The sequence below is a fragment of the Pimephales promelas genome, chromosome 14 (assembly GCF_988280905.1).
Source record: "Pimephales promelas chromosome 14, fPimPro1.hap1.1, whole genome shotgun sequence".
Lineage (NCBI taxonomy): Eukaryota > Metazoa > Chordata > Actinopteri > Cypriniformes > Leuciscidae > Pimephales > Pimephales promelas.
Window position 1 is genome coordinate 8,892,581 of NC_142782.1, and position 22,636 is coordinate 8,915,216.

At 40.7% G+C, this 22,636-nt stretch overlaps 1 protein-coding gene and 1 pseudogene across 1 annotated transcript in view; both read left to right on the plus strand.

Moving 5' to 3' along the window:
* mtor (mechanistic target of rapamycin kinase) overlaps positions 1-22,636 on the plus strand; it is a 277,311-nt gene that overhangs the window by 178,400 nt on the left and 76,275 nt on the right. Inside the window, exons 38-39 of the mRNA XM_039678643.2 lie at positions 16,692-16,809; positions 21,676-21,873. Coding sequence (XP_039534577.1) covers positions 16,692-16,809; positions 21,676-21,873 — 316 coding nt within the window. The remainder of the gene's footprint in view (positions 1-16,691; positions 16,810-21,675; positions 21,874-22,636) is intronic.
* LOC148973665 (uncharacterized) lies at positions 1,950-9,303 on the plus strand (annotated as a pseudogene).

Sequence of the window (22,636 nt, forward strand, 5' to 3'; positions counted from 1 at the left end):
CCAGCTTTGCATTGTCTGTTTGGGTCCTAAGCACGCTCTGGAAGCCCTGGAGAACCCAGATAACTTCAGTTTCTGGCTCCTGCTGCCTAGGAAGCTGCTTAAACGTCGTTTTAAGGTAGCAGTGACACAGTGCTCCGAGCTCAGCCCTACGTGCTCAGACTCTGACGGGGGACACGGTGATGACGACGCGCCACCGAGGGCCTCTCGAGAGCATCGTCACTCGTCTGGGCTGACCAGCCCAATCCCGCCTTCCCCAAAGAGGACATCTTCGGGGATAACCTCGCTCTTATCCACGAACTGGCCGGTTCTGGCGAAGAGGAGGATGCGGCCATTCTTGGGATTTCAGAGGAACGAGGAGGCCATCCCGCCTTCTGTCGTTCCCCAGACTACCGCCCACGCGGCTCTTCCTCAAGCCATCCTCCTGGAAGTGTGTGAACGAGCAGCCGCTCGTCTCAACATCAAATGGCCGGCACCTCAGAGCGCCACCGACCAGGAGAGGGATATTTATGACGGGAAAGTGCTGGGACCCCCTCCCGGCCCGAGGAAACAACTCTTCCCCATCCTCACGGCGTGCGCTAAGCACATTGAGGAACTACTGGAGCGATCCGCTCGACTTCAGACAGTGTCTCATGGGACTCGAAGTTAAGGACATGGCAGCTCACGGTATGGGCGACCCTCCCGCCGTTGAGCCTTCTATCGCCAGGCACCTTAACCCCGCTCAGGGTGGGCTGCACGCCCCCCCCCCCCCCCCTGAGCGGGGTTAAGGTGCCTGGTTATATTAGTTAGACCATTTTATAATGTTTTAGGTTATGATTTCTTTTCTCATACCGGTTGTTGATACACTAGCACACGCTGCTAATAAACACAACGTTATACTCGTGTAGTCCGTTTGCTTTGTAATAACGATTATAGAAGTAACTAGAGACCTACCCAGCTTGCATGAACAGTGTTGCTCCCTGATATTGTTAGTCCCAGTCTCCGTCTCGATTAGTAGGAAATGCGGTAGTTCGTTTTTTTGACTGACCAGTAACGTTAACGTTATGCTTTTGCCTCTACTTTGGATGCCTTGTTGTTTCTTGCGTTTCACCTGTTTGTCTTGAATATAGCCTTCGAATGCATATTGCAGCCCCTTTTGCCTACTTCTATCGGACACTTTATTTGCTGCTTTCTAAAAGTTTGATAACATTTCAGCAGGAAGCTGTTACAGCATAAGCCACGCAGAGTGCAGATGAAGTTTGACGGATGTAGCAACAGTAACTAAGGGGGGCGGGGCTTAGCCAAAGCTGAATTAGAAAAGGGAAATCCTTCCGAAACCCTTTGGAAGGAGATCCTCACGGTGAACGACCTCGTCCTCCGTAACACGTAACACTCGTCAGGATGTCCAAGCTTGCGGGCGCTCCATGGCGCTCTCCGTGGTGGGAGAGCGCGTGCTCTGGCTGAACCTGTTGGGACTCCCGGACAGCGAGAAGCGGCGCATCGCGGGCGTGGCTCCGCCATCACACTGATGCAACAACGGTGCGACGACAAGAAGAAGGAGGATGAGGCTTTCAAACTTTGCCTTCCGAGAAAGTCAGTCCCACGCCAGAATCCCCCTGTGCGTTCGCCTAACCCACTGGTCAAGGGACGTCAGTTTCACCAGGGCAAGGAAAAGCCCTGCAACAAACCACCCCCACGACATCATAACCCAGCACCTGTTAACAAACACTGGGTTAAGCCCGCTCCCGCCGCGGCCGGGAGACCTGCCGATTCCAACCCCACCGACCAAACGGAAAGCAAGCGGCATGCCTGATGTTCAGCCGATGGGGACATCGAGTCCACGTTCACGGGCCGCGAGCCCTTTGGACTCCTCTCTCCTTCTAGGACCCCCATCCAAAAGACCCCGGGAGTCCCGCGGATGGGTCAGCTCGCCGCCTGTCGAGACTGCCCAGCCCGTGTGTTCAAGGAATGTGTGTTTTCCCCCCACATTCAGGGGGCTTCTGGCGAGAGGAAGGTTAAGTTCAGTGTCAAAACCACACTGGCCTCACTCTGTTCCCTTCACTCTTCCACTAAAGGCTTCGGCCCCAGTGTTTGCCCAACACAAAACACACATAACGCAAATAAAAATGAATCAAATGAATTCGTTTCGGAGGGAAAACCTCTCTCCACAGAGAGAACTTTTCTGTCGAACTCGAAGATGTGCCCACTAGATGGCGCCATTGCATCACAAATAAAGACTGTTGGTCTCAAGACACAGCTCCGCACTGGCCCGAGCGGGGACACTCATGAGTCACAAAGCGGCTTGGCGAACCGTTTCAGCTCCCGAGTGGGTTATGCGTACAATAACGCAGGGTTACAGATTGCAATTCGCAGTAAAACCCCCTCATTTCAACGGCATTCTCTTTTCTCACACGGAAGAGAAAGCCTCTCACATTCTGGAAGAGGAAATTTCATCTCTCTTAAACAAGGGAGCGATTCAGGTGGTACCCCCCAATCTGATGAACCAGGGTTTTTATTCCCAGTATTTTCTGGTTCCAAAGAAAGGCGGCTCTCTCCGCCCTATCTTGGACCTTCGAGTGTTGAACAAACATTTGAGGAAATACAATTTCAGGCGCACTTGCCCGTGCCATAAAACAGAACGACTCGATCTGAAAGATGTTTTCTTTCACATAAGCATTTATCCTCTGCACAGGAAGTTTCTTCGTTTCGCCTACCAAGGCATATGTTACGAATTCACAGTCCTTCCATTTGGACTCAGTTTGAGTCCCTGGTCTTTCTGTCTGTGCGCGGAGGCGGGCTTAACGCCTCTGAGAATGTCAGGTCTGAAAATCCTGACTTACATAGACAATTGGCTCATCATAGCTGAATCGAAGGAGAAGGTGTTGCAGGACACCGGCCGTGTGCTCGCGCACATCACATCGCTCGGGTTCCAAGCAATCTCACGCCCAGTCAGAATGTAATTTTCCTGGGTTTGAAGTTGAACTCGGTTGCCATGCGCGCGCGTCTCTCTCTAGAGCGTGTCCGCTCTCTAATGCACTGTCTGTCACAGTTCAGAGAAGGGGCGAAAGTACAATATCGCACATGTCTCAGGATGCAGGGTCTCATGGCTTCATCCACCCAAGTTGTGCCACTAGGACTCCTGAGGATGAGGGCGTTCATGAAATGGGTTTTTTCGCTACATTTCAGCCCGATTTGCGATCTTTGCCGCTCGGTTACAGTGCTCTGCAGCCCTGCGTCATTGGAAGAACGCAGACTTTTAAGAACGGGGAACCCCTTTCGGGGTGGTTACGATGCAGAAAGTGGTGATGACAGATGCATCCCTAACAGGCTGGGGTACCACCCAGGAGGGCAGAACGGTGAACGGTTTGTGGCCAAACAGACTACGTTCAGCACATATAAACTATTTAGAGCTTTTAACCATTTGGAATGCTTTGAATCATTTTCTGCCTCGCAGAAGACATCACGTGCTGGTACGGTGCGGCAATACCATGGCTGTGACGTATATCAACCGTCAGGGTGGCACGCGCTCGTCGAAACTTCACCTTCTAGCTCACAAGCTTTTGGTGTGGAGCAGACGGGTTTTCCTGTCGCTACGCGCGACTCACGTCCCGGGCATTCTGAACATTGGCGCGGATCTGCTGTCAAGGAGAAGCCCAATTTACAGAGATTGGCATCTTCATCCGCAGATTGTGGAAATGCTATGGATGAGATTCGGACGGGCGAGCATAGATCTATTTGCCTCGCGTGAAAACTGCCATTTTCCTATGTTATTCTCTCTAAGGGACATGGACGCACCCCTCGGGGTAGACACACTGGCCCACCCATGGCCCAGAGTGCTCCTGTATGCTTTTCCTCCCCTGTGCCTGATAATTCCCACATTGACCAAGGTGAGAGAGCAGGGCCTGTCTCTCATTCTGATAGCACCCACACTCTAAAAAATGAGATATTGTACTTAATTAATAAAGTTATGTCAACCGGTCCCACAAAACTTAGTTGCTTAAATGGAAAGGGTAATATACAATTAATCCTAACATAATGTTTTAAGTAAATCGTTCATAACTGTGTTAATTAAATGGAACATTGCACAATTATTTTGAATAAATGTAAATTATTGTCTTGCATTTAATGACTATAGCTTGAACTAACATGACCTGATTAAGTTCAATTTATTAAACAGAAGCTTAGCTATGTAATCCATTTGTGTTGATTGTACTTAATGACTAGAACTTAGTTGCTGTTAAGTCAAGTCAAATTTATTTATATAGCGCATTTTACAATACAGATTGTATCAAAGCAGCTTCACAATGATAACATGAAATATACAACACAGATCAATAATATAAACTGTTAATAGAAATACTCAAGTCACTTTAACTTTATTCACCTTTGGTTTTGAAATATTAGTCAAAGTAATTTTGACCTTCAATGTGCATTACTATAGCTGGCACTGTCATGACTGACACAATTATGCAAAATATGTAAGCAAAACTTACAAATGCAAAGTGTACAAATAAAATTGAAGACACCAACATAAATACACATAAAATGCAAATAGACTAATTTAAATTAATCAACTACAGTCTTGTCTGCTTATTACAAACATTATTAATCACAGCTTTACCTTGTCCAGCAGCAGTCCAAAAATAAAGTAGCAGTCAACAAAAGGCCAGGTCCAGTCTTGCCTGGTGCAGGTGATTTTTCTTATGCAGTTTGTTTTTGAGGACCTGCACTTTAGTGGAGAGCTTGTTCCCATCCATCCAATTCCATTAACACTTCCTGAAGAAATTCGAAAGTGTATCGCAGCTCCATGGGATAGCTCAAGTTTAAACAGTAGATCAAGCCAAACAGGACCGCACATCCATTTGTAACCTCTCTCAGATCTTGCAGCACTGTGCAGCCTTCAATGACGACGCCAACATCCTCAGGTGGATCTGTAGCATCTGCTCCATCATGTCGAACAACATAGAGACCCAAAGCCAGTTTCTCCATTTCCGTCATTGAATCAATACCAATATCCTCGATAGCCTATGACAAACAAAGAGACCCATTATTAATTACGCATATATGACACTAGTAACAAACCAAAAAGATGTTGAACATTCCACCATTTTTCATATTAAACTATGTTATTCCCTTAACTAAGACGAGTTGATGGATACCTCTTTCATCTCAGTGCGTGCGCTCAATGGCTCCAGGTAAAATGGATAACTATAATGTATGGCGGAATAGCACTTGACAGTACTTCGACTCGGCGCAAAAATATCAGTCCAGATCATTCAGGATCTCCCAGGATCATTCAGGAGTGATTATATTACTGCGCCGAATCGAAGTGCTCTCATTGCTATTCCGCCATACATTATAGTTTTCCATTTTACCCGCTTAGAAACGTGGCACATTTTATTTTGTGTCGCCATACTTGGTCGTGTAAGTGTATTTCAATAGGGAAAACGTGGAGGTGTTTGGTCACTTCTAAGTTGAATGGATGAACTGGACTATCAAAGTGTCGCCGCGCACCAGAGCAATTGAGACGAGAGAGGTGTTTATCAACTCATCTTAGTTAAGGGAATAACATAGTTTAATATGAAAAAACGGTGGAGTGTTCCTTAAATTTTCATTTAGAGAACACAATACTCATTCCCAAGAAGTATATTTGCTTATTATTTTGTCTGTTTAAATAAGACAGATTTTTATTTCTTTGTCTTAACTTTACAAAATGTCATATACTACTGTAATTCAGAAATTGTTGTCCATTATGTTTTTTGGTTGATTAATCCTATTAACCATCATATTACATTTCAATTCATAGGTTTGTGGAATTTTAATATAACAAATGCATATTTTTTGTATCAATTTTTCTATGATTGACAAAGAATCCAACTTACCCAGTACTCCTTAATAAGGCTGCCAGGCTTTTCATTTCAGTCCGTCGTACTTCAACACTGGGATTCTGTGGGAAACCAACAACTGATTTTGAACATTTTATTTGAGGAAACTGCCATTATCAGATTGGCAAATCTATTATGACCTTATTCTACCAAGCTTTTAATGAATTGATTTATGCAATTTTAATTAAATATCAATTGTAAATCTTTAGTTCAGCTTGTGGTGTTGAATCTGCATTTGTCAACTGCGTGATATACACACTCATTCCATTTAAGGATGTTATTTTGAGAAAATAATTTCACTATTTAGCAAGCCCTTATTTACACAGATACCTCAATTGTTTCTCAAGCTTATACTATGGCATTGACACATTGAAGGAGGCAGTATTGTTCAGTTTGAACTAAAATATACGTAATTGAATGGACGAATGAACAATTGCATCAGGCAATTCAGAAAGGCAGATTCAACATTTCACAAGCAGAATTACAGATGTACAACTGACATTTCATGATAAATCTGCACAGAATATAAAGCATCCTTTTCGTAAATTAAAAACATTTACAGAAATACCTCTATTTGTACAAATCATAGAATTTTGTATTTGTGATAGCAAGTCATATTTAGAGTAATTAGTTTTAATGTAGTAATTATGTTTAGAGTAAATGTTAAACCCCCAGGGGTCAGAGCCCAAAATACACCCAAAACACATACCTTGTCCATTTCCGCAATGATTACGTCGATATCACGTCTTGCTGTTCCCCCCCCCCCCCCTTCTTTTTGAATACCCTCAATGGCTGGCTGGAGTAATGATCCAGTCGGGACATAAAGGTTGAGAACAGGGGGACTGTGGTGATGAGGGTGAATTCTGCATTTACCTGAAACGTATTAAAACACAAATTCAAGTTAAAACAAAATATGTCAACTCTGTGGGCTACATCTGGCCGTGGTACAATTATATCCAGTTTGCCTCGATAGTGGAGCTGGCGTGGCCATAATAATAATATTAAGACAGCACTACAATACCAGTTCTTAATTTTGGCCCTCTCTGTAACTTTAAGTTTGACACCCCTGGAAGGGAACATGAGTTTGCTTTTGGCTAAATGTTTTTAGTTGGAGGTTCAATGTGGGCTATCTGTAACCATTTTATATGGATGTTTATGTAATGTGCATTGTAGGCCTAATATAGAGCAGAACAACCATATGCATGGATTCTTACGACATTGCCTCCAAACCTTTGTCAATTAAATATTACTCATTTGTTTAAAATTCATACCCTAATACAGTATTTAGACATTAATTACACATATTTAAATTAAATACAGATGATGAATAATACTTTACCTGGCTCTCAGAAAACAGGGCTGGCCATCTGTTTTTGAACTCTGCTATGAAGGGCATATCTTTAACAACTTCCTGTCTTCTATCCACAAGTTTCCGAGGGGCGCTCCTGTAAAAAATAAAGTGGGTGAAACTTCCGGTGAGGCGGCGGAAGTAGCATTCCAATGGTATTATTATTTTGTGTGTTAGTTAGCGAAGAGGCTAGCTGTTTTTCTGAGAATTATTTTACTATTTAAAGACGCAAATCTTTATGAGAGATGTCGTTACGGAGCTCAGGGACAACATGCGCTGTTCGCGGTTGTATGTATAACCGGACTAAACTAATTCAGTGGCTTAAACGTGATTGTTTTGAACATAAGCTGAAAACGAAATCACAGTGATCCTACCAACGACTGAAGTTTCCATCAACCTCCCAAAAGACAACGAATCATCCTGTGTACATTTGTTTAAAATCTTAATATTCTATAAACTCTATCAGCATGTGTTTGGCTGTTCACTACTGATGTTACACCTAAACTCAGGATCAAAGCCTGAGGTGACAGAATACCAAATGTGCCAGTTAATGTATTCAACTTTCAAGTAGCACATTCATTTATAATTTTGCATAAACTCCAAAGCACAATGACTAGTGTGTATTTTTTATTTTAATTGTTTGTCAGCTCGCACAACTGTCTGTCAACATGCCTTGATCAGTATTGATTATTAATAATGTTATTATAATACTCCCAATCAACTACTGCGGAGGGTAAAGGCACTGTTATTTCACCCTTTTTAATTTCGTTGAGGTTGTGTTCCCACATCGTTAGCTAGTTTGAAACGCTATAACTTGAATGACTGTCAACTGTTGAATGAACGAGTGTCAAGCATGTCAAATCGCGTTTTGTTTACTTCAAACCGGAAGTCGCGCCCACTTTTGACGCAAGGCCTCACGGGGCGTAGGAAACTTGTGGATAGGCAAAGGTTCTTTCCATTTTACTTTTGATTAGCTGTTGGTTGTTCTTCTTTTTCACCTCCAATATCATCCTTTCTTCCTCAGGCATAACAGACAGACAGCAGCACTTATTTAATAAAGAGCTTAAAAAAACAACAAAAACAATATTAGTTTAATACTATAGCCTACTGGATCTAAAAAAAAACATTAAAAAAGAATATAGCTAGGCCATGTGTTATGTTAGGCTAAGTTAAATGTCAATAAAAAAGTTTAACGCTAAATTACAACTAAACTAAAAAAAAAAACTACACCAAATTCTCACTATTTCCACTTCTAACACACTTACTATGACAAGGATATATGCTAATGCTGTGTAAATTAAGCTAGCAAGAGATCCTTTTAAAAGGTGTGCCTGCTCCTGCCGATCGACTGTCCTGCACAGTTTATCTCCAAACCTAATCAAACACACCTGAAGCAACCAATTAAGGTCTTCAGGATCACTTGAAAATTAAAGGCAGGTGTGTTTGATTAGAATTGGAGATGAACTGTGCAGGACAGTCGATCGGCAGGAGCAGGGTTGGGCACAAATTTACAGCTAAGCGCAAAAAACATTATCTGTTGTCACAAATGTAAAATTGTAAAATATATTACAAAAAAAAAACATTCTACTTACCAAATAATTTATGGATGATAATGGATTCAAAAGTTGCCCAAGGACAGGTGGAAAATGCTATCATCTTCTCGTGCATCATGTGCGAGATTGCATGTACGGAAAGCGCTTTGGGACAATCTTCAACCGCTAGTTGGTTTAAAATGATCTGGTTATGTTGGTTTAAATCTGTGACATTTTGTTGACTTGAAATATTATACTATTAATTTAATGCTATGAGACTCGCTTATTTTTACCACATAAACAAAATACTTTTAGTAATTTTACCATAAAACTAGTATTTAAATTAAACTACACCCATGCTTCATTTCTAAGAGTGAGATGGCCCAAAGCACCGTGGTTGGCAGAGAGGTTGTCGCCGAGCCGTTGTGCCTTCCCGTTTGCACGGATCTATTATCCCAAGCCAAGGGGGAAATTTACCACCCCCACCCGGACAGGGTGGCTCTCTGGGCCTGGCCCGTGAGAGGAAGAACCTGAACGCACTTGGGCTTTCGTCGCGTGTGGTCACCACTATTCAGAATGCCAGGGCCGTCTCCACACGGGCCTTATATGGCTGTAAGTGGCAAGTGTTCGAGGGGTGGTGCGATTGGCGCGGTCTCACATCTTATCAGTGTTCAGTTCCTGATATTTTGTGTTTCCTTCAAGACCTCATGGATAAAGGCAGGTCCTTTTCCACCATTAAGGTCTACTTGGCTGCTATTTCAGCCTGTCATGTGGGTTTTGAGGGCTCGACCGTCGGTCAGCACCCTCTAATCCGCAGATTTATGAAGGTTGCACGTCGCTCCTTTGCCAGTCGTCAGGAGAACTGTCCCGGAGTGGGACCTCTCCATGGTGCTGGAAGCTCTGTCTCAACATCCTTTTGAGCCTTTGGATAGTATTTCCCTCAAGCTGCTGTCCATCAAGACAGCTTTGCTTTTGGCCTTGGCATCTGCTAAACGTGTCAGTGAGCTACGCGCACTCTCGGTTCATCCCTCGTGCTCTAAGTTCTCCCTTAGTGGAGAGAAGGTCTTCCTTAAGCCTAACCCGGCCTTCATGCCGAAGTGTTTCCCTGCGTTCACTTCGGAGGGGTTGGAGCTGTCCACTTTTCACCCCCCACCTTTTACCTCTCTAGAGGATCAGAGGCTGAATGCTCTGTGTCCAGTCCGTGCCTTACAGGCATATATGACCAGGACGAATGCTTTCCGGAAGAGCGACCAGCTCTTTGTTTCATGGGCTCCCCTTCACTTAGGGAGTCCCATTTCGAAGCAACGCCTCTCATATTGGGTTGTGGACGCTATAACCATGGCTTACAAAGCAAAGGGAGTGCAGCCCCCAAGGGGCATCAGAGCTCATTCCACAAGGGGTTTAGCCACCTCTTGGGCTCTGTTTAGGGGAGTGTCACTGCAGAACATTTGCTCCGCTGCCAGTTGGGCTTCTCCTCATACCTTCGTGCGTTACTACCGGCTGGATGTCACCAGTACCTCGGTAGCACATTCGGTTTTAGGGGTGGGGTTGTCTTAGTAACCCTGTGGGGATATAACCATTAAGAGTGAATGTGCCGGCTGGCCATGTTCATTCCTGTCACCAATCATTACTCCCCCTTTGGGTACAGTTTTTGTCTTGGTGGGTTGGGATTATCTTGCATGTGTCTCATGCATATTCATGTCCTGTTGTCCACATTAGTTAGGTGTTGCTTCACCATGGCAGGCTCATGATTAATGGACGTGTCAGGCAACACCTCCCCGAGGTGACCATCTTTCTCTGGCTTCAGAACCTCACTGTGAGTGTATTGGGCAATCGGGGAGCTGTCCATGTCTCTCCCATAGGTGGATCTCGAAACGAGATGATGAAAGAGAACAATAGGTTACTATCGTAACCCCGGTTCTCTGAAACATCGAGTGGAGAGTTCCACCAGCTTTGCCCCGCTTGCCGCACGAGAAGCGAATATACTTACTGAGGATTAGCAGCGCGCCCAGATGTTATATGCCAGTGGGTGAGGGGTGATAGTAACCTATCCTCACCGGGCATTGGCTGCGCGCTTCTGTCTGTCTAGCCAGACTTGGTGCAATTGGATGCTTCTGCAGAGGTCAGGTACGGATGCCCTTCCCATAGGTGGATCTCTCCACTCGATGTTTCAGAGAACCGGGGTTACGATAGTAAACCTATTGGTTTCACAGAAAGAGAATGATGTGAGCGCGTGTGATTGGCAGTGAGTCGCGTGTGCGGACCGAATAGCTCAATACGAGACAACGAGAAACAAAAAGACATGTGAAATAAAATCACATCATAATGTTTTAAAGAAGAGTGGTTTGATTAAAGTGGTGGAAATAACGGTTGATGAACACAATATGGTGAAGATGTCTTTGTGTTTGGAGGAGTTTCAGGCATGGTTAGATTACTACAAAAGAGTTCACGTATTCACTTTTCTTGAAAATATTTAACTATTAGATCTATTTAAATGCTTTAGTTTGTTTTCATATTATAATAATATAATATGTAAACAAATTGAAGCATTTAAACTAATATATTATATCACTTCAATATCAAGTCAAGTCAAGTCACATTTATTTATATAGCGCTTTTCACAATACAGATTGTATCAAAGCAGCTTCACAGTGATAACATGAAAGTAGTACAACACAGATCAATAATATTGTTAAATATTAAATAATAAATAACCCCAACTGAGCAAGCCAAAAGTAAGCCAAAAGCAAGGCGACAGTGGCAAGGAACCAAAACTCCATCAGATTGGATGGAGAAAAAACCTTGGGAGAACCCAGGCTCAGTCGGGGGCCAGTTCTCCTCTGGCTTACATTCATATTGTTTATATATAAATATTAAATATAAATATTGTTTATGTATAAAACGGCGCCATAACATATCGCAGGCGTTGAGTCGTCTCTTCACAGGCGTTTGGTCTTCTCATCACAGGCGTTGGGGCATCCGAAATCCCCGTGAGAGGCTGGATACAAAACTGGACCTGACGAACGCCATTTTTCTCGGGACAAGCGTCCCGAGATAACAGCAGAAAGGCAGATGGGAAATAATTAGCATAGCTGATGTTCATAATGATGTTCATAACGCCATTTTTCTCGGGACGCTTGTCCCGAGAAAAATGGCGTTATGAACATATTATAATATGAAAATAAACTAAAGCATTTAAATAGATCTAATAGTTAAATATATATAACAGCAGAAAGGCAGATGGGAAATAATTAGCATAGCTGATGTTCATATATCACTTCAATTCTTTTTTTTTTTTTAATATTATATTATAATAGGCCTATATTGTATTATATTATAACCCTAAATAAAGAATCTCTCAAAGATATTGTTTAGGTTAGGCCTATATTTTATTATATTATAAGCCTAAATAAAGAACCTCATATTGTTTAGGGCTGTTTCTGCTCATATGTTAAATATATAGTATGTTTTGTAAAAAATAAACTAATCAACTGTTATCCAATACAAGCTAATGCAATGCACGTATCAAAATAATGAATTCTTAACTTTGAAATAAGTATGATAAAATGTATTGGCCTAAAAATGTTTTTTGACTTTATATTTTGATTATATATATATATATATATATATATATATATATATATATATATATGCTTAGATTTTGTGGGCATTTAGAGAGGAAGAGAGAGATATAGAGATAGAGAGAGAGTAGAGATTATTAGATTAATTTCTCTCCCAAAGTTTACTTCTTAAGCATCAATATTTTGAAAAAAAATATATATATGCAAGAACTGTTGCTGAATTATTTTAAACAGATTAAGAAAGCCACCACTGCTGGTCACATGGTTAGATTGATTTGTTTAGAGCTAGTGAAGTCGCGTCCTACCACTTTAAGGATTTTACTTTAAGGGGGTGAGGGGGGGGGGGGGTTGACTGCTTTTTTTCTTTGCATGATTGTGTTTATGGGGTGCAATATAACATGTATTCGTGGTTTTTCTTTTTCTGTCCTCGAAAGAGCAGTTGACTTCCTGAGTCTATGGAACCACTCCTTCAGAAACACGCAGTGGGCTCAGATTGGTTAGTTTGGCCTGGTGTGTTGTAATTGGCTAAACTGTCGCTCACGTTGTCCGGAAGGTTAACGCCCATTACCTTTACGAGCGAAACGTGCATGTCATGAGCTCCGGTCCAGAAGTAAATATGTGTCGAACTGCAGTATCAATTTGAGGCATAATCAGACCGAGAAAGCCGCGATGAAGAGAGTCAAACAGAACCTCACCACACACGGCTCTTACTTAACGTTTCTGAATGATAGTTTGCTACATTTTTTAACTTTATACATGTTTGTTTTACACAATAGCATCTGACTGGCAACAATAGCAACTGACTGGCTACTATGTTATACTCAAACAGCGCTGGCAAGTTTACGTTCTTGATCAAATCGAAAATAACGTCATAAAACATCTATACATACATCTATACAACATCTATACGAAAAATACATTTACAACATTAGTCCCTATACAAAATTCAGGTTTGTCGTGGACACAAAATAGCATAACTAGTAGCCAAGTGGCAATAAAGCCAGCGCTGGCATTTGAAAAAAATAAAACACAAGGCTACGTCTGGAATTATACATGCAAATACATTTAAAATGATTAAGTCTTAGCCTACTTACAGGTTGTGGCCCAACAACTGCTGCCTCTTGTTTTAAAGTTTCAACTTCATGTCAACTTCAGCTTCATGTTTTAGTAAAAGTTTCTTGTTGAATCCGGCATTGAATTCGTGGAGATTTTTAAGCTGTCTTCCGTAAAATGCGCAGCACAGAGAGCTAAATTACGATCGTCATTTTCAGTAACATAATCAAACATAAATTCTATCCATTGTTGACGAAGTACATGTACGTCCTTGGGATGCCTGAACACAGAAGACCTGACAGCTGGATGAACACAACACACTCGACGTGCTGCAGAAATATGCGCATGCCCTTTTTTTGCATATTCCGGAGGGAGGGGTTGATGCAAATGTGTGGGTTAGTGACGTCTAAAACCCAGCTGTAGTCCCAATCGAGTTGTTTTTGTAGGAAATATACTTCCTGATTTTTAAAAGACGATATCTCTGCTTACACTGAACTTTCAGCGCTGCAACTTTGCAGATACTGTTCATGCACCAACAGCAACATTACAGACTATTTAAAATGAAAAAAGTTAAATCGCAGTCAACCCCCCCTTTAAGTAACATTATGGCACGGATGTACCTAATACAAATAAATAAAACATGCAGTTAACTAGCAGAGGGTTAAAAATCAAATCGAAATCTAGCGCTAAAATGTGTTTCTTTGTTTTTGAACTCAAGCTGAGCGCTCGTTGCCGTGGCAATCAGTGGATACAGTGTTCTCTGTAGCTCGCGCAGTCTTTCGGGCGCACACTTCAATCTATCGCTGTTGCGGACGGACTCTATTCTTTCCGGTGATTTTACGGGCTGATCAGAGAGGCTGCACAGTTTGACAAACAGACAGTGGCGTGGTACACACATTGCAGATGGATTGCTAGTGAATTGCTTTTTCACACACCTTGTAGAATTGCCAGACTGCTGAAGCCATTTTTACCAGGGCATAAAAAATTGTCTCGCGAGTTTTGCGTCATCTGATCGGCTTTTCTGGATTGGCCTTTATAGAGACTGCTTATCACACATCCCAAAGCAATTATCGGCTGATTGTGATCGGCAACCCATCAATCAGAGCACCCTTAACTACAACACATCACATCACCACATCAGTAATGAGTGAGTCATTTTATTTTAAAGGTCCCCTTACATGAAATTTTCATTTTCTGAGGTTTTTTAACTTTAATATGAGTTCCCCTAGACTGTATTTGGTTCCCTCGTGGATTTTCAATCGGTGTAAACCGAGCTTTGGCTATTTTTCTCTTCTCTGCATCCGTCTGCATCTCAGATGCACTGATCTAGAATCTCCCCCTATATAACGTCATATAGGGGAAAGGTTACTCCCCTTTCTCTGCTTTGCCCGCCCAGAGAATTTGCCCCGACGATGAGAAAACGAGCTAGGAACAGGAAGTACGAATACGCGCAGGCATGATTTTATTTTTTCCTAGAGAAATAGCTTTGAGATTTGAGTTTTTCCTCGAGAAATATCATGGCTTGCAAACGAGCGAATCATGGCAGTTGCTCAGTGTTCGGATGTACAAATGAACACAAAAGTATTTTTTAGTTCCTTCATCCGAGTCTCTGAAGAAACAATGGGTTAATTTTATTTTCTCTGGAAATGCGCCGACTCTACTCCCAGAAGTTTTGTATGATCCAAACGGGCAGAAGACAGGTAATTTAATCTTTCTCTCAAAATCGTTCGATACTGTTTATGCATCAGTAAGTCAAGCCAGACTATTATCAACTTCACGTCATTTCTTTGAGTAGGATGAAAATAATCTTATTTAAAGAAAGTGTTTAGCAGGATGATATTCAAAACGGTAAGCACGCGCTGCTTTGTTTACGTTATGTGTATCTGCAGCCGGCAGCGTCGGTTTTCCTTTTTGAATGACGAATATAGACTAATATATCTGCAGAAATAGACATTTGGCTTATTAAACGCAGGTGCAGAACGCACATTTAGCTGACGGCTGTAGTTCTCTCGATGTGTTCAAGTGCATCTTTTTACCTCGACGAGAGCGGACGAGTTTCGGGCTTGTATCGGGCAGATGTAATATGTGTTTGTGGCTAGAATTTTCACGTGATGAAATACAGAGATCTGAGAATGACACGCAAGCATTTCATTAGTCCAGTGGCAGAACATTTGCCAAGCGTGCTGCGTGACAGAGGTTCTGGGTTCTAATCCGCACTCGTATCATTTTTTTTCTATCTCTGATTAAAACCGATTATGTTTATCAGTTGTATGTTTGTGTGCATTTTACTTTGTGATTTCACCGGATCGAATATGAGTCTCCACAACGGATTAAAGCGCGAGTCCGTGTGAAGACTGAGTGCGACAGCGCGAGCCACAAGAGAACTGTATCAACGCCACTGATCGCAGCGGCAACGAGCACTTTGATCACTTGTTTTCAAAAGCAACACATTTCAGCGCTAGATCGCCTCTTATTTGAAGAAACGAACTAAATGAATGCTCTGCTAGTTAACTAGTGATGATTTATTTATTTGTGTAATTTACATCCGTGCCGCGAGAGATGTTTCAAAAGTGGTGGGGACAATATCGACCCTGGCTAAAAGTGGTGGGGACATGTCCCACCCGTCCCACCCGCAAATTACGCCTATGCGATTCAGTAATCTCGATATCTGTAATAGTAAAAACGTATAATAGCTGTAGTACGTATTCAAGAGAGTTTCACATGTAATATGTAGCTATTTCATATGCAAGCATGTCAGCCAATCACAGCAGTGGGCGGTTACATTGAATTCCACTGCAGACACGCCCCTTCAAACAGACCGTTCTAAGCAGAGGCTAAAATCAGGCTAGGAAAAATGCCTTTTATTTCTAAATTATGACTATTTTTGATCTAAAAAACATACTAACATTATAAGGGCAACCCAGGAAACATTATAAAATAATTTAAAAAAAAAACATGTCATGGGACCTTTAAATTGGAAATACTGTACATCTCAAAGCACAGTGCAAGTAGTTTAATTCAGACTGAACAAATAAATTGCTTAAACAACAGTTAATGTGCTTTAAACTCTGAGGAAGTTTCCTGGCAGTCTGGGCTCTTTGCCTGCATAGCCATCAAATTCCGTCCAGTTAAAGCAGTGCCAGGTCAGACACCCTACCACGAAAAAATCACCTAATGTATGAATGAAGCCTTATACATTTAGTAGGATGCTGTCCTTGCTTTCATGGTTTATTTAGGTGAAATTATTTGTTAAGTGGTAGCTGGAAATACTCAAGACATTTTCCACGTTTTTCTAATGTGTTTCTCCTCTGTGCAGGTGTTTTCTGAAGCTGGGAGAATGGCAGCTCAGCCTTCAGGGTATCAATGAGAGTACCATCCCTAAAGTGCTACAATATTACAGTCACTCAACGGAGCATGATCGCAACTGGTACAAGGTATGTCAACCTCACAAACTTTAAATGTATGTGGATCAATCTCATGAAACCTGTCAAGAACATGTCCACGTTGTCACCCCAAAATTTGATTCTCATTGATCCTCATTAGATGTTTATGAAATCACGATGCATATATACTTAATTTAAATAAAACTGTTTGACCTCAAATACAAATCCAATAACAATGTAGGATTTAGCAATTTTAGTAAACATCTAAAACAATGAAAATATTAGTAGTAATAAAAGTAGTAATTTTATGAACATTGTCAGTCGGCTTTTGCTTGGCCAGTGAAAATAGCAAAAAACAGGGGTTAGACCACGAAGAGGTCATTTCACCTGTGTAGGAGTTTTTTCAAAAAATGAATGCATTTTGGAAACCCCAGTCAGTAGGACGGTACGTGTTTTTTGCTTTTGTAGAAGTGGTCAGTAATGACCAAAATATTATATCACAGTATGAGTAGGTCTGTTTGTTTCTATTGTAGTTTCTCAAGTCAAGTCAAGTCACATTTATTTATATAGCGCTTTTCACAATACAGATTGTATCAAAGCAGCTTCACACTGATAACATGAAAGTAGCACAACACAGATCAACAACATTGCTAAACACTAAATAACCCCAACTGAGCAAGCTCAAAGCAAGCCAAAAGCAAGGCGACAGTGGCAAGGAACCAAACTCCATCAGATTGGATGGAGAAAAAACCTTGGGAGAACCCAGGCTCAGTTGGGGGCCAGTTCTCCTCTGGCTTACATTCATATTGTTTAAATATAAATATTAAATATTGTTTAGGAGTGGTCTTTTGTAAAAGTTTCTAAGTTTTTACAATTGAAATTTGACTATCCTCAAGACCACATCACAAACTAATACTAGCATTTTATTTCAGTTTATGTTTATCTTATTTCAAGTAAAAAAAAATAATAGTTTGATTTTTTTTTTTATGTTTTTTTAGCTAACTTTTTTATTAAGCTTCAGAAAGCATTTTTTTTCTAACATTATAAAGTTCAGCCATCGTGTTTTGACAACACCTTAAATTTAATCAATAAAATAATAATTTGAATAATAATGTGTTTTTTTTTTTTTTGCAAATTAGCCCAAAAATTGAACTATGTATATTCCATTATGATCAATAAAAGTATTTGGATCATTTAACTGATTTGGGAGATTCCTGACTGAATTGGTCTTAGACGTCCTGCCAACACTCGTCCATGTAAGTCTAGTGAAAACATCTATAGGATATTACTCTGCCATAGTCAATAATATCCTAATGCTGATCCAGCACTTAATTAGGGCAAGTAGCTGTGATCATCATGCATATGGACTCCTTTTATGAGCAAAACGAAAAACAACTCAAGTGCGATACAAAAAAATATTTTAATAACACAAAACTTTTCTAACATATATGTATATAGTTTTGTATTGGAAGAGGGTTAAAGCTGAAGTAGAGTAACAGTTACAGTATTTGATATTCAGAGTTTATCTGGTGTAGAGACTGTCTCTGCTTGTTTGCAGTTATTTTTTTATTCAAAACACGATGTCTGTAAAGACTATTTATTTGAAGACCGGAGAACTGGTATTTGCCGTCTAGTTATAGCCAATACGTAGCCATGTGTGTAACACTTCGTCTTTTATCCATATCAATATCATTCTAACCTGTAAGTTGATACTGTAAAAACATAATGTGATGCCCTGACAGCCACAAATCATGTGGCTGTCTAATAATGGACAAATAACAAATCTCTGACATTTGCTGGTGATAAACCTTGTAACTCCATTTGAACTTGACACACTTCTGACCACACTTAAAGCCACAATACTAACTTTGACAACAAGGTGTTTAATCGTAAAAAAGTTTTACACTAACCTACGATTTCCAAGTGGATATAGCCATACTAACATATCCTCAAATAAACTTCTGTGATCCAACAGCACATTGCCTCGCGAATTACATAGAATGACTTAAAGGATTAGTTCACTTTTGAAAAAACTTTTGCTGATAATTTACTCACCCCCATGTCATCCAAGATGTCCATGTCTTTCTTTCCTCAGTCGAAAAGAAATTTAGGTTTTTGATGAAAACATTCCAGGATTTTTCTCCATATAATGGACTTCAATGGGAACCGGATGGTTCAGGTCCAAAAGATAGTGTTAATAACAGTTTCAGATGCAGCTTCAAATGTCTTTAAACGACACCAGACGATGAATAAGGGTCTTATCATGCGAAACGATCGGTTATTTCAATGCTTATTCCAAAAATGTAACTTTTCTAAGGACAAATGCTAGCCTTTCTCCATTCTGTGAGGCGTGTTTGCAACGTCACGTAGTACGTAATTACGTTCAAAAGGTCACGGGCGACGTAGCCAGAAGTACAGAGTCAGAGTGTTTACAAGTTGAACGCATAGGTTTAACGTGAAAACTAACTCAAACGCCGTTTACAAAAAAGGAATTAAAAGGTAAAACAGCGATGTCGGACGATTTTTATTCTGTACTTCCGGCTACGTCGCCCGTGACCTTTTGAATGTAATTACGTATTACGTGACGTTACAAACGCGCCTCACAGAATGGAGAAAGGCTAGCATTTGTCCTTAGAAAAGTTACATTTTTGGAATAAGCTTTGAAATAACCGATCGTTTCGCATGATAAGACCCTTATTCATCGTCTGATATCGTTTAAAGACATTTGAAGCTGCATCTGAAACAGTTATTAACTGTCTTTTGGACCTTGAACCATCCGGTTCCCAATGAAGTCCATTATATGGAGAAAAATCCTGGAATGTTTTCATCAAAAACCGAAATTTCTTTTCGACTGAGGAAAGAAAGACATGGACATCTTGGATGACATGGGGGTGAGTAAATTATCAGCAAAAGTTTTTTCAAAAGTGAACTAATCCTTTAACAGCTGAGCACGGGCATTTCACTCACGTTGGATGCGTCAACGTCACGTTTGCATAGGTCATACCATCTAAATTCTTGAATGGTTGACTACCCAATTAAAATCAATTGAAATCAATCAGCAGAACAATAAAATAACATTATTAACTGGTTAATGGTAATTTCGAATAAGGGTTTCTGTTAAGAACATTTAAACTTGATTTTGTTTTCATTTTTTGTTTATATTCCTGTTAAAATTTAATTCGTTTTTGTTTTTCTTTCCTTGAACTGGTTCGGAGCCCTGCTTTAAAGATGAACTGGTTCATGAACACATCAAAGCAAAAAAAAGGGCATTACAATGCAACACATTGCAATAGATGCTTCAGTAACATACAGCATAGTTATGCATTCGTTCAGAAAAACAAATGTACCCGTTTAAAATGTTTACTTTGATGTGTCCAGTGTAGACAGCCTCAAGTTGTGGTGCATTGTGTTAAAAATTCTTCCGGTGTAGATATGTTGGATAGGTTTATTATAAGCGAGATACGTTAGTCTAGAATAGACAATTGCTTACACATGACATATGACACAATTAAAAGTAATCCTAAAAAATAAATTCGTAATATGTTGGAATTTTATTTCATTTAGCTACATTTACCTATTGAGACATGCCATCACAAGCTCCCGTAAGAGCTGTATTTGTGATATTTTAGTTGGAGGCCATATGTTTACAAAATATGCTTTATTTTTGTATTTTGTTAGCTGCCACTAGTGTCACACAAACTACATACAGTACTTCACCTTTAATATATCAAATCATAAAAAAAAGTCTGAGTCTTTCACATCTTGCCTTAATGAAAAGGAATCCTAATGCCATAATTGGGGCTCCAGTAGATCTTTAGTGACTTTGTATTGATGGCAGAGAACCTGGTTGATCCAGAAGATCTTTGATTCAAAAGACTTATAGCTCAGCATCCTCATATACTATATACCTCAATACTAACATAAAGGGGTTGGACAATAAAACTGAAACACCTGGTTTTACAACACAATAATTTGTTAGAATGGTGAGGGCCTCATTTTGCATCCAAATACAGCACCAAAAAACACCTCAATAATATTCAGATCTGGTGACTGTGCAGACCATGGGAGATGTTCAACGTCACTTTCATCTTCATCAAACCCTTCTGTCACAAGTCTTGCTGTGTGTGTTGGTGCATGATCATGCTGATACACGGTTTGAGCATCAGGTGCTCATGATCCTCCAGAAGGGTTTGGTAGTCCTCGGCAGTGTCATGTCAATCAAATACAATCAGGATTGTCATGATATTGGAGCTCAAACCATCACTGATCCACCCGTGCTTCACTCTGAAGATTGGCCGCCAGGCATATAGATGTGAAACCTCCAACATTGGCCAGTGTTTCAGTTTCATTGTCCAACCCCTGTATAAAAGAGTTAGCTAAATAATGTAAATGAACTTAAAATTGCATTACAAAGATACCAAACATACTATGCATGTGATCAACTAAAGCAACTACAACAACTATTCTAAAACATTAGTTTGAATTAATAGAGGCAAAACAATATAAAAGGAAAATCAAAAATATGAAGTACTTAAAATAACCTGGCTGCACAAGTGTACACCCCCCTTAGCTAATACTTGATTTAATTACTTTTTGCTTTTGATACAGCTGCCAATCTTTTTAAATAAGAGTCCATAAGCTCATCCCACTTTTGTTTGTTCTCCCCCCACCCCCCCCCACCCCCACACACACAAACACTCTTTGCAAAAGAGCTTCAAATCATATTTCGAAGGGGATCTCCTGTGTACATCCCTTTCCAAGTCATTCACCAAGTTTTTTTTTTTTTTTTTCACTTTTACATGGATTAAAAAAAACCAAGCTAACAGCTAAACTGTTTAGTGAAGTTATGTGTATTTGGAGCTGTGATGTTCTTTTCAATTTTGTCAAAACCTGAGATAAAAGAGATTGCCTCTGCAGGCCTGGCACGCTTGGGCAGTAATGAACTTTGAGGCCGTGCTTCACTACAAGCACCAAAACCAGGGCCGGGATGAAAAGAAAAAACTACGACACTTAAGTGGTGCCAGTGCCCACAGCGAAGCCAGTAACAGTGACAGTGAAGCAGACAGCACAGAGCACAGTCCCGTACCCTCCCCTGGACAGAAGAAAGTCAATGAGGTGAGAAACAAACCAAAGCCAGACATCAAACACGGAAGTATTATTTGAAGTTTGTGTGCAAAGCTTCTCCAATATTCACCTTTACTGCATTTTCAAACAACTTGTAAACAATTTTTATAAAAACAAGTCTAAAACAAGTTCTGTCATGACAACTCTTGGGAGATTGTTATGGTAATAGAGATTGGCATGGTAAGGGAAATGGCAATGTTAATGTTTTTGGTCTTGGCGGAATAGATCTGCTACACTGCTGCTGCTGCAGAGCACGAGACTTGCCACTGCCAATACCTTAACTGTGAGTATTGCTGTGAGTATGTAAGAAATTCTGCTGCTGCTGCTGCTGCATATGCAGCATACATGAATTAACCCCCATAGCAGATTTATAAAGGTGGAGCTGGGGAAGCTTGAGGGAAAGCTCGCTGCATACTGCTACCAGCAACACTACCCGTATTTGTTAGAATGTTGAGCCCCAGCTCATTGCCTGTTGATGCAACAACAAACAATGAGCTGTGCTATGTAGATAATGACATGAACGCTACCAAATGAGTTAGACCTATCAGATTGTGCCATCTAGAGTTGCCAGAACTAGGTAATAAACAAGTTTACAAGTTTTAAACAAGTTTTTAATTGGCTTAATGCTTTTGCTGTTTATTTCCCAAGATTGTCATGACAGATCTTGCTTAAAGTCAGAAGTTAGCACATGCAACACACATAAAAGGGTATGCGAAGGGAATAACATGGATTTACAAATACAAAATTTACAAAT